Below are 12,658 nucleotides of genomic sequence, written 5' to 3' on the forward strand. Positions count from 1 at the left end.
TTGATTGCAATTGATTGAGGGTAAATATTTTATAAAAACAAATATATTATTTTCAGAATGAACACAAGCCATTAATTTTAATTATCTTCTCTAATTTTGTGGCTACCCAATAAGTGTGTCATTCACAGTAGGCATGGGAAACTGTCGCTTGCAATATTGCTGCTGGAGTGTGTAGAAATTGTTCACTGAAATGCAAACATTAGAAACAACACAAGTGACATATACTTTAATAGCCTTTTTTTTTTAAATTAGGTGAATTAATTTGTTAAAATGCAGGATTGGTGTATAAAACAAAAACATTCTTTTGGGGAATTTTTTTTGCAAAGTTGTGCATTTCAGAGTTTTGAAAGGTGGCAAATATGTGAATAATTTGTATGCCATGGTAATGTGCAAGGGGACAACAAAAGAGTCATAATATCAGGAAGGGCAGTTGGGTTGTTCAACCAAAGTGAAAGGCTTTACTCTTCTCAAAGAGCCATTAGACGGTTAAGGGAGCCATTAGATGGTTAAGGGAGGAAAGCAGCCTGACCAGAATGGAGTGTCAGAAGGGTTGTTTTTCAAAGTGCTTAATAGTTTGGGTAAAAATGTTTGGTAAGTAAATTATTTTTCAAAAAGTAATTTAATAGAGAAGAGGAGTAAGTCTCGGTAGCAATATTATATAAATATTGAGGATGAGACTATGAGAGAAATTTATACTTAGAGCTAGAGAGATTAATTAATAAGCTCCATTTAGGAAATTATCTTGCAAGAATATAATTTAAGAAAAGTAATAGGGGGAATCATGCCCACTAACTATATAACCTTAATGTGCTGCATAGTCTTGAAACACAGCCTCTGAGTATATGTAAGTGTGGCTACATTTCAAATAAAAATGTTGCTTCAAAACACGATTATATGAATAATAACAGATAGCATAGGTATTAGACCTGGTTTTACCCTTCAGCATTATGAAGTGTTCTGCTATATGTGGCATCTGTAATAAGTTCCATCAGTAATTATGCTTTGCAAGGACTGGGAAGAACTTTGCGGAGTGACGAAGGACCGTTGTCGCTCAAGTGCAGTATGGTATTTTCTTCTTTACCTGAACCAACCTAGTCCTTGTCTATTTCACATGACAGGTGTTGTTATTTTGCAATGTGATCTAAACACATATAGAGATCCTCCAGTTAATACCCACACTTTTTAAAGCAAATAATTTGGCCTAACCATTATATGAATTTATTCCAGTAATGAACTGCTTTTAACTCCACAATACTGATTTATGATTTATCATAATATAAAATTTTTATTGAAAGTTATCTATTTTCTAAGATCCTTTAAACAGCTTATTTCCTTGGGTTCAGCTTTTTCATTAGGAACTGGTATGGTGACTGGGATCTTAATAAAATGGTAATTTTAATTCATACTGCTTAGAATTACATAGATATGTATATGAGAGCAATGGAAACAGTTTGTTTAGGTACTTTTAAAGAACAATTTTCTAATGAGTGTAACTCTTTGAAAATGGGAGTACCCTACATTCCCGATTTTCCTCTTCCTGAACCTGTTCAAAGAGAGGCTATGTAGGAGGTGTTTTTTTTTTTAATCGTCACCTGAGGATGTTTATTGAGTTGAGAGCTGGTGGGGGAGAGAGACACACACACACATCACTGAGAGAGAGAAACATCAATTGGTTGCCTCCTGTACGCACCCTGATGGGATCAAACCTGAAACCTATGTATGTTCCTTGAATGGGAATTGAGCCTTCAAATTTTGATTGTATGGGATGATACTCCAAGCAACTGAGCCACCCAGCCAGGGCTATCTATATAAGAGCACTTTTTGAAGAATATATATAAAAGATTCAAAGATGGGATAAGGTAACTTCAATATTCTATGGAATTTTGATGAGACGGGGATTATCATTCCTTCATGAAAGAGTGTGAAGCATCTCTGCCTGACTCTAGAGGAGCTATTGGTAGGGAGTGATTAGGAAATCACCTAAAGGTTTTTGGACACAGAAAGGTTAAGATCGTAGAAAGATTCTATGTATATTATTCAGCAAAGCAAAAATGATGTGGTAAGTACTGTTTAAGAAATGTTATTTGCTAAGATTCCTGAGTTCCATGTTTCAGTGAAGACACATCGTGACATCTTTCTAAAGCCAACAGGCACAGTGTGTCAGCACTCATGACAGCTGGTGTGCAACCCATGTGTTCTGGCGAACACTCAAACCCATTGCTACAGTTTTAGGAACCGTCAGTGTCTATGTCGGCCTCTGTTTATACTGGGCATGAGCAGGAAGTTTTGTAAAGGCAAAGAAAAGACTTGAAGCAGTAACAGTTGAGTGTATATGTGTGAAAATGCTTAAGCCAATCTATAGCTCTTAGGCAATTATAATTATACTGATATTTTCCAATTTTGTATTGTGGTGTTTTTTTATTTTAATTTATTGAATTACACATTTTTTCTTTTGTTAATTTCACCATTAACTAGACCCACTATAATTTAGACATTATTTGGCTAACATTAACATTTTCATATATTGACCATGGTATCTGTATCACTAAGATGAGAGAAAACTATCTCTGTTCCCAAAAAGTTTAAATGAAAAATTCAGTAATATATTAAACATGACAAAGATGGCATTGGTTGATAGACAAATACACAAACATCCATTTAAAATTTTTCTTTTTACATTTTATAAAGAGAAAAAAGATATTAGCTTCCGCTTGTACTTTTCTAGACAGAATCATTCTACTTGGGGCCATGGAAAGAAGAAATTTACTTATTCTAAAAACATAAGACATGCTACATGGAAAATATTAGTAACTCTATGATTTATGCTTTAGGGTAACTCTTAAGTGTGGTTAAAATAACATTATAAAAGGTTCATATTTTTCCCCTTTTCTTGTAGTACCCAGACTCTTGTGATATGTTTGTATTAAGTATACTCCTTAGGTCAAGTAACTACATCTGGAGATGATCCTAATGATGTAGTAATAATCAACATAAATAAATATATATCTTCCTAATTCATTTAATTCCATATAAGTTACACTGGTAAACTGATTTTTAAAATAGTAAGGCTCTCATAAGGCTATATTCACTAAATTTTTGCATATAGGAAAGGCAAATAATATCTGGAATCAGAGTGCAGTCTCCAAGACCAAATTGTCTTGTTTCAAATCCTCATTCTGTGACTTACTATGGTATGATGTAGGAATAGTTACTTAATCTTTTAGTGCCTTAGTTTCCTAACCTGTAACTTGAATGTAAACATATGTCTGTTGCATACAGTAATTGTTCAAGTTAAATTAATTAATGCATGGTGAGTGCTGAGAACAGTGCCCTGTACATAGTAATTGTTCACTAAAGGTTACTTTATTATTGTAATTATCATTTGTTATAGTTTCAAAATACTTATCACAGCTTGTTGTTATCATAACATTTCAAAGGTTTTTGTAGCAGAGCCTGTTCACAGAAAGGCCATGTCTACTAATTCTAGCCATGCATTAGTAGGTACATGGTACTGTAACTGGATGCAGAATTCCAGAGGGAAGCTGTTGCCATGCATGGTACATGGAAGAGTCAAGATCTTTGCTACTAAGTTAGATGCTTTGTATGATGACTTTATGTGCTCCTTTTGGACCACATGCACCTCAGCAGGTAGAAGGCATGGATCTAGAAATTGTAATTAAGTTTATAGAATGTTTGAAAATTTGATCACAGAGATCTTTAAAATCATATGAATAAGAGTCAAATCAAACCTTGGCTTTCCCATTTATAAAGATGAGGCTAATGCCTACCTTTCAGAATTCTGAGAATTTAATAGAAAGGAGCCAGTGTATCATCTGACATAAAACTGGCCCTTAGTAGATATAATCACTATTTGCTGAATCAGTGGCCACAATGTGAATCCATGGAATCAGTTCAGAAATAAAATAACACCCAAGCCACAAATGGCCTGGGTCATACTGTATATCCTGGAGCCTCTTCTATCTGGAGTGGAGCTGGATCACTCAGGCTATGTGCAGCCATGGGGCTAAACCTCAGCCAGGTGCAAGGGCTGTCAGGCTGAGAACAAGGTGAAGGGAGGTGATGGAAAAAGTTCCCTTAGCCTCTGATTCACAAACCTCTGGAACCTAGGGAGCCAGTAACCCCTGATGATTATGGCCCACATGTTCTTTTGTTTGGCACATAGAGTTTTTCAGTACATATAATGCTAGTATTTACAGATTAGGAGATCCAGCCTGAAATCAGAATTTGTGGCTTCTCTAGAAAAACAACAGAAGATGTGGCCCTGGGAGGCCTGCCTCTGACAGATGTGAGTGGGCTGGCACTGAGGTGCCTCTCCCGTAGACTGAACAGACTCTTCCGTTCTTGCTCTGTCCCTGTCCACTTAGGGTGGTGACACCTGCTTTCAGTAACAAAATCATCCTTTTGTGAAAGTTGAAGTGATTTTGCTACTCACCTAAGGGTATTTTGAATCTTTTAAGTACAAATGATTATGAAACAAGTGACTGATATCTTATATACTACTTTTCTGGAGCCCCACTTCCACACCCTTGTTGCTTACTTATCATGAAATCTTAAAAAAGATTAGCAGTACCGACTAGGGTCAGAGGATAGTAACGCTGGTTTTAGAATCACCAAATAGCAGTGACGTCCAGGAGATGAAAACCAGTTCAGGTTTGTGATTACTACACACATATACTAATGATAATTAGCAGTTTCTTAAGTTACAGCCTCATATTTTACATGACTTTTATTGCTGACTGTTCAGGGCTATGTTGAAAATTAGCAGGATTTTATGACTTTTTGTTTGCATTAGTGAAATGAATTGCACCTCACTATTATTAACATAAACAAAATGAAAATATTATGTTTTTAGATAGTAGTAGAGCAAAAGGCAGGTCAGATATAAATTCACATCTTCTAATGTTCTAATACCTCTTCCTTCACCCACTTAAATTTATCCAGGTATTACATTCATGGAGTAAACTTTACCAGTGCAGTGCTAGTGCCTTCGGATCCACTCACACATGCTAAAGTGTTTGAATGTGTAGTAATCATGTACACAGAATACATGAGATTTGCCTCAGCTGGTGTGGCTCAGTGGATTGAGTCACAGCCCGCAGACCAAAGGGTCACTGGTTTGATCCCTAGTCAGGGCACATGCCTGGGTTGCAGGCCAGGTCCCCAGTAGAGGGCACACAAGAGGCAACCACACATTGATGTTGCTCTCCCTCTCTTTCTCCTTCCCTTCCCTTCCCCTCTCTTTAAATAAATAAACTCTTTAAAAAATAGAATATATGACAATAATTTGAAGACTAGATCTCATGAATTATTATCAGTTACTTTGAAGTTTTGCATTGTTTTACCTGATTTCTTGTTTTCCAGTGTTGTCTGTGTTGGGGGAGATGGCTCTGCCAGTGAAGTAGCCCACGCTTTACTTCTCAGAGCCCAGAAGAGCACGGGCACGGAAGCAGACAGCATCCTGACTCCTGTCCGGGCACAGGTCCCCCTCGGCATAATACCAGCAGGCAAGGGAGTGGCCAGGGATGTGCCAAATGGAACCTCTCCTTCTATCATCCTGTCATTCCCTGTTTTACGTCTTAGCCCAGACAGTGTAACAGAGTTAAATGCATAGACTTTGAGCCTGAAAGACCCGAGCTTGGCATCTCCACTAGCAAGTGTGAGACTTGCATACTTTATTTCATTTCTTTGAGCCTCATTTTCCTAATCCATGAAAGGGAGATAACCCACGTAGTGATCACCTAGTTACAAGACTATTGTAGTGCTGAATTAGGTGGCATGTGCAGAGGGTCTTATACATGGTGAACAAATCAGTAAATGATATTATTATTGCCCTACCTTTCCATATAAAGGTCTGATGACCATACAGTCCCAGATAATGGAATTTCAAAACAGGACCATTCTGGTCAAACTGCTTATAATATCATATGAGGTAAAAATCTGGTAATCCCCGTAGTCAAAGTATAAGCAGATAACCCTGAAAACACCGAGGGATTTATTCTGACTGCTGTCTCCCCAGCAATTAGAATGCAATGTGACACAGTGAACGCTCGATCATTAAGTTTAATTAAGTGAATGGATGTAGAGACGATGTTATAGAGTAAGTAACAGTTGAATGAAGCCTGAAAATGGGTCGATAGGATCTGGCCCGAAAAAAGGAGAATGAGTTTTTTTGGTTTTGTTTTTCTTTTGTTTTTTGTTTGCCTGCAAAAGTAATAAATACCAAGGCAAAACCGAGGAGTGCTGAGGAGTAGAAAACGGCCCCTTTGTCAAGTGTCAAGAATGCCAAAGGAGGCCCAAACTGTGGTGGCTCCTGGATTCCACAGGAAGGAGTCTGTCGGAGTGGTGGTCCATAAACAGTGAGAACAATGGGAGGCTCAGGGTGAGGGAGCAGCCTGCTGGGAAGACTGGTGATATAGGGGAAGGGAGCAGGAGAACACCGGGGTCAGAGGCAGGGGGAACAGCTGGAGTACACAGGCCTCCAGAAGGGAGGAGAACATCTTCTGCAAGTTCATGATGCTATATGGGTCACTTCTCCAAAATTACTATGTAAACAAACAATAGTGAAGGGCAGTGATTGTTTCTTTTCGTTAAAAAAAATCAGACCTTATCTCTAAAGAAAAGCAGAACTGTTATTTCCTATGAAAATAATGCACATGATTGAAAAAAGTCAGTTTTATTTTTTTGATAATCACATTCATTTAGTGTCAATTTCAGTATACTTAGTGTTGACAAAGAACAAAAGACATACAGATGTTCTTTCAGAGCATAAAGTCTGTCATAGAAACAAGAATTTACAAGGATATTCAGATATACCCTGATGATTGTGAGGCATATGGAGAAAAACCTGTGGTGGTCTTGAAGTAGAAAAGAATAAGATAACCTCAACTCAAAGGAAAAATAAAAGATGCATTTGGGGCCAGTCACTCTGACCAAAAAGGTCATTTTGTGCCATTTTAGTGGCTCTGTCTATAACAGTGGAACGTGTCAGTATTTCCTCCGTGCACAGTGGCTGCGCTTGGGTCACCAGCTTTCTTCATTACTCCTGAGGTCATGCATGAACTCCTGAGCATTAAAAGTGGCAAGATGGGTGTCCCCACAAGTACACATTTGATATAAAGTGAATAGTTAGCTGGAAAAACTGGTGGCTATGCTTATCTTGTTAATATGCAACTTAGATTTTATAAAGAAGCGGCATCAAGTTTTATGTACTTAAGTGTATCTCTGATTTTGAAAGCATTTTCTATATACAGTGGATATGTAGAAAAGCCAACTAAATAACGTAACTATTGTTTAGAAGATCCAGCCTGTTGCCAGAACTCTGGTCGCTGTCTAGGAGCTCCAGCTTATGGATTCCATCAAACAGGCGGAGGAAGTCGTGTGCAGGCTGTATTTAACATGAGGGCTCTATGCCTACTAGTGAGAACAAGAGCTAGGCAGGAAGTTTCTAAACTGAACATAGAAGACAGTTTGCCTTTGAAGCCATTTGCCTCCTGGAGAGAGACACCCAGAGGGATAGTGTTTAGTAAATTACTACACTGAGCCAGCAGACTAAGCTGCTGAATTATGGTCAGACTCAAATGGATCAGATGTGGAGAAGCCTATATTTGAACTGCTGGCCATTAGCAGTGGTGTTTGTTGCTATGGGAACTGGTGCTAAGGAACTATACAGAGATTCAGATTAAAGGGTGTGCGGGGTGTGGGTTGGGGGAGAGGATAGAGAAAAAAGCCTGAGAGGACATAAAAATTTTAAAAAAGCAATCCAGTTGTTGTAAAACAAGGCTTAATCTACATACTGATCCTGCAAACCATATATTCCTATAGAGTTCACATAAATAAATTCATGCTTTCCAATTAATTTGAGGAAAATAAAATATTGCCATGGGACTGTTAATTTCTATGATATTTCGGGCATAGAACCAAAGTGTAGGTGCAGTCTTCATGAGAATTTTAGATATGCTTGACTAGGAAGTCATTACATCACATTTATCTGTTTAGATGTGGGAGACATTAACGGCTTATGAATATTCATGGTGTCTGGTTAATTAAGTTAATTGTTCTGCAGAAGTGCTTGCACTTCCAAGGACAATTTTTTTTTCTTTCTTTTTGCCTCTGTGGCTTCTGCCTGGTACTTGTCTCAGTCAAGCTTTATGCAGCCAGCTACTTCTGTTCTTACTCTGTGTTTGTCGCATTTTTGCAGTGTAGGAATGTGGTTCTGAGTGAGCAAAGTCACTGGCAGTGTTCAGAAAAATCGCTTTGCAGGCTAATTAAAATGTTTACCTTGAGGTAGAACATTTATAGCTTTTGTGCGAATGCTAAAATTACATAGTTATTTATGTGAGCAGTGTGTTCTTTCAGCTTGTAGGCATTTTTAAGATAGATCATACCTTGTTTCAGGAAATTATACTCTATCTTTTAGATTATCCAAATAAAAATATAGAGCAGTCTCTCATCTTACAATTTTATATCCACTTTCCTCATGAGATTTTCTGCCCCCCCCCACTGGATGTCATTTATTTATTCTTTAATTTTTTAAAAAATATTTTAATTAGTTTACAGTCAGTATCTTTTGGTTAGTTTCAGGTGTACAGCATAGTGGTTAGGCTATCATACGCTTTACAAAATGTCTCCCCTGATATTTCGAGGACCCAACTGGTACTTTACATACTTACTACAATATTATTTCTTTTTAATTTAGAACCTAAAATACCTTTTTTTTTTTTACCACTCAGACTGTGTTCTCTCCCTCTTACTCCTCCAAAGGAAGAGAAGAACTGTCATCAGTAGCTATTGGCAGTTGCAAAAGCAGCACCAAAAGCCAGCTTCACACTCAGGAGAGAATGCTGTGCCTCCTCCTCGTGGTTTTGGGTGCTCTTCACATTCAGAGGAACTTCTCTAGTAACGAACTATAGAAATGATCCCTGAAAGTATAGTCTTTAAAATATCATTCTTAAGGATTAAGGTACAACTTAATTAGAGTAGAAAATGACTAAAATAATTTTCTGACGTCTGGTCTTGCCTGTCATAACTGTCAAGTTGTATGGAATTAAGGAAAAGTTGCAAGTTGCAAAGCCTGAGAAGACATGAAAGTAACAAAGTGATCTGTGGCATTCTAAAAGCACTTGTGTTTGGGCACGCTTTGCATACTTCAGACTCACAGGGAATAAACAGTCTTTATTTTTTTGAGTCATGATATGTGTCATTCTCTATTGCACATGACAATATTACATTATGCTTTTTAATAACCTTTCTAGAGGAATGCTTTTATGGCCATTCCTAATTAACCATGGTAATGGAGGAAATGGGTTTCATGGAGTACTGTAATCCATTGATAATCCTAAATATCTCACTCTAATTATATAGCCCCCTCCAAAACCTTTACCATAAATCTGACTGGGAAGAAAAATGCATTGATTTGTTTCCTCCCCCCACCTCCCCAGACCAGATTAATTAGCAGTTAGATAGCCAGGAGGCAGGCTGTAGAGGGTCAAAGGATTATCAGAAAGGACTCGGGTATCTTAGTCCTGGGTAAAGGACTAAGTATCCACAGAGTAACAGGTTTCTGGGGCCCCTTGTCCTCAAACCTTAGGGTTCATGGAAATCACCTTGAGGACTTGCTAAAACAGAAACACCTACCTGGGCCTTACTCACAGACATTCCATTTCCATAGGTTATAGGTGGGACCCAGAATTTGTCTTTTTAATAAGCTCCCAAGGTTGCTCCCTGGACCATGGATTCTAGAAGAGTGCCTCTCCAGGTTAATGTGTATGCACATCACCTGAGCATCTTACACAATGCAGACTCTGACTCGGTAGGTCCAGAGTGGGGCTTGAGAGTCGGTCTTTTTAAGCATCCAGGTATTGTCATTGCTGCTGGACTCTGGGCTATATTCTGGGTAACAGGGGTCACAGCCTAACTTCCCTTTTGATCAAGCATTTGGAACCAGCTTGCCAATTGGTTAAGGTGGACTTTTCTTTGCATTGCTATTGCTAGAGGTCTGGAAGTCATTCATGCTTAGGCAGATCCCTAATGACTATTATTATTTTAATAACGGTCTTGGTTGATACAGTCTGAGTTACCTCCACTTCTCCAACTGAGCAACCCAAGCCCACATCGGTTCACAGTGAGGCTACTGCAGAGGCTGACGTATGCTCCCACAGGAATGTTCCTGGTTCACAAGACAAGTCTTTGCCTTCAAAGTCATGGTACATAAAACATCTACACTTTCACAGCCCTCAGTGATTACTGGATTTCTTTCTCGTATTCTGTCATTGAAGAAAACTTGTAGCTTCTTAATTTGAAACCCTTATTACTTCCTGGCGATGGCACGTGCCCTCAGAACCAGACCTTTACCCCAAGATCTCAGAGACATAAATGTTATAGGGGCCGACTTGAGAGAGCCTTTTCTTCTGTAGGTGGGAAAAATTCATGTGGATTTTAAGTTTTTGCATCCTGATGCTTATGAAAATCATAACAGAAATCTTTAATGTCTCAATACAGATTTTCACACCATGGCATATGCCATGGAATTAAATAATTTCTTCACTTAGGATACCATATGTCAGATAATAAAGGAATCCCTGTTTGGGTGAGAGCTTACCTCTAAGATTCAGTAAATGTATTTAAAGCTTGTCTTCTGTACTGTGTAGTGATTTTGTATATTTTCCTTAGTTATTATTTGGATTTTCATTATTTATGTATTTGTGCCTTTGTCTCTGCTCTCCAGAGACACCCTTCTGCTGTTTGGTGCTTCTTTTAGCACAGAAGTTAGAAGCCCACTTATTAAAGTTGGAAGGAGTAGACTTTGATATGGCTAGTAGTTTTTGGTAGAAAATAGACATTCATGATAGAAAAAGCTGTAAGAAGATACCATAAATGATTTTCTAATTTTTAAGCTGTTTGAAGATTAAACAATCATTCAGTAACCATTTGATGTGCATCTAAGCTGTGCATGTAAACATAAATTTCCATTAATTTATCATCTGAATATTGCATAATGGCATTGTATAAAGTAGGAGCAAATGGCTAATTTAAGACATATGCTGCATGGATAGTACATGTTTTAAACTTGATTTGGCAGGCTCTACTAACGTACTGGCCCATTCTCTTCATGGAATCGCTCACGTGGTAACTGCAACTTTGCACATTATAATGGGTAAGAATTATTTCAAAGAGGTTTGTTTTATAAGGAAGTTTTTATATTAATATAAAGAAGGCTATTTTATTTGTGGCAGACTTGCCTGAGGAAAGGCAGGTTCTTTGTCTCTCCAAGCAGAGAAATGTTTGCTTAAACTCAAAACTCAATTAGGCAAAGCTTCCATGTTTGGGTTGCCTATCTTTTCATAATACAGATGCTAGAAAGAGTAGTAAATGAAGCTATGCTATAATCTTGATAGAAAAACTGTTACAATGATGTTTAAGTTCCCAGTTTTATAACCAGGTCAAGAAAATCTATGCACACTGTATAAGTAGTACTGTTTGACAGTACCAAGACTCCAGGGCTGGGATTATGTTATTAAAAGAAAAAAAAAAGCACCTGGTAACACTTTTTAGCCAGTGCACATCTGCTAGACCTTTTATTATCCCAATTGATGAAAGCATATAAACTCAAATGCAGTGCAAAACTACTGTTAAATCTAAGTTTACTCTGCATATGTACTACAACATCACTTGCTAACCATGTTTTATATGACTTAGCTATAAGCTGCAAAATCCTCCCTTAGTACCTGAAAAAGTTGCAAATAGCAATTGCGGTAGTTGTAAGTAAAGAGAGATGAAGAGAAAACAAAAATATTCATTATGTTATAAAGTAGCTTGAGGTCTTCTATAAGTAAATAAACATGCTCTTCTTTTCTGGGTTTGCCATTTTGACAACTGGCGCTGCTGCGCACTCGCTGCCTGACTGACACTTAATGTAACCCTCAAGGGCACGTGCAGCCGGTCGACGTCTGCACCTTCAGCACCGCTGGCAGGCTTCTTCGCTTTGGCTTCTCAGCCATGTTTGGCTTTGGTGGAAGAACTTTGGCTCTGGCAGAAAAACATCGATGGATGTCCCCTAACCAACGGAGGGATTTTGCTGTAATTAAGGCACTGGCAAAACTTAAGTAAGCCTTTTTTTTCTTAAACCAAGAATTTTCTATCCCAGAATCAGTGACTGTCAATGATCGATTTCATTGTGTTTTAGGCCAGAGGACTGTGAAATATCTTTTTTACCATTGAACAGCTCTCCAGATTTGCAAGAAAGGTAAGTAAACAGCTCAAAGTACTATCTACACCTGTGTCTTTCTTTGAAGCATAAAATAGTTTGACATCAACAATTTATTAGGCTTGTGATATTTGGTTGATTTTCTGACAGACTAGTGAATAATACAGAATGCGGGGTCCTGCAGATACTAGCCGGCCTATAGTTTGGTTTCTGTCTTCTGAAACAACCATCCATCCTCTCCGTCCAACAGCTGTGTAGTGAGTGCCTAATGCATTCCAAGCACTTTGGATACAGGAGCCAAAAATCAGACAAGTAAACAAAATCCATAGTTTCTGTCTTCATGAGAGTTTCAATTGAGTGTGGAATACAAACATTAATCAAGGTCGCCCAAAGGAAGTACTGCAGTCTTTTAAAATAAAGTCATTTTTTTTTTTA

The 12,658-nt window shown here is 38.0% G+C and overlaps 1 protein-coding gene and 1 non-coding gene across 7 annotated transcripts in view; one reads left to right on the forward strand and one right to left on the reverse strand.

Moving 5' to 3' along the window:
• CERKL (ceramide kinase like) overlaps positions 1-12,658 on the forward strand; it is a 102,844-nt gene that overhangs the window by 76,261 nt on the left and 13,925 nt on the right. For 5 of the 6 annotated variants that reach the window (XM_045841632.1, XM_045841937.1, XM_045841563.1 and 2 more), the window contains exons 5-8: positions 5,383-5,525; positions 11,099-11,173; positions 11,945-12,122; positions 12,203-12,262. In XM_045841632.1, the coding sequence (XP_045697588.1) occupies positions 5,383-5,525; positions 11,099-11,173; positions 11,945-12,122; positions 12,203-12,262 (456 nt within the window). The remainder of the gene's footprint in view (positions 1-5,382; positions 5,526-11,098; positions 11,174-11,944; positions 12,123-12,202; positions 12,263-12,658) is intronic. The other variant, XM_045841694.1, reaches the window with a different exon arrangement.
• LOC123814380 lies at positions 8,742-8,955 on the reverse strand. The gene has a single exon (XR_006784893.1). It is a non-coding gene; the product is annotated as a small nucleolar RNA U3 (small nucleolar RNA).

The sequence above is a fragment of the Phyllostomus hastatus genome, unplaced genomic scaffold, assembly GCF_019186645.2.
Source record: "Phyllostomus hastatus isolate PE091 unplaced genomic scaffold, TTU_PhHast_1.1 phas_contig_1, whole genome shotgun sequence".
Classification (NCBI taxonomy): Eukaryota; Metazoa; Chordata; class Mammalia; order Chiroptera; family Phyllostomidae; genus Phyllostomus; species Phyllostomus hastatus.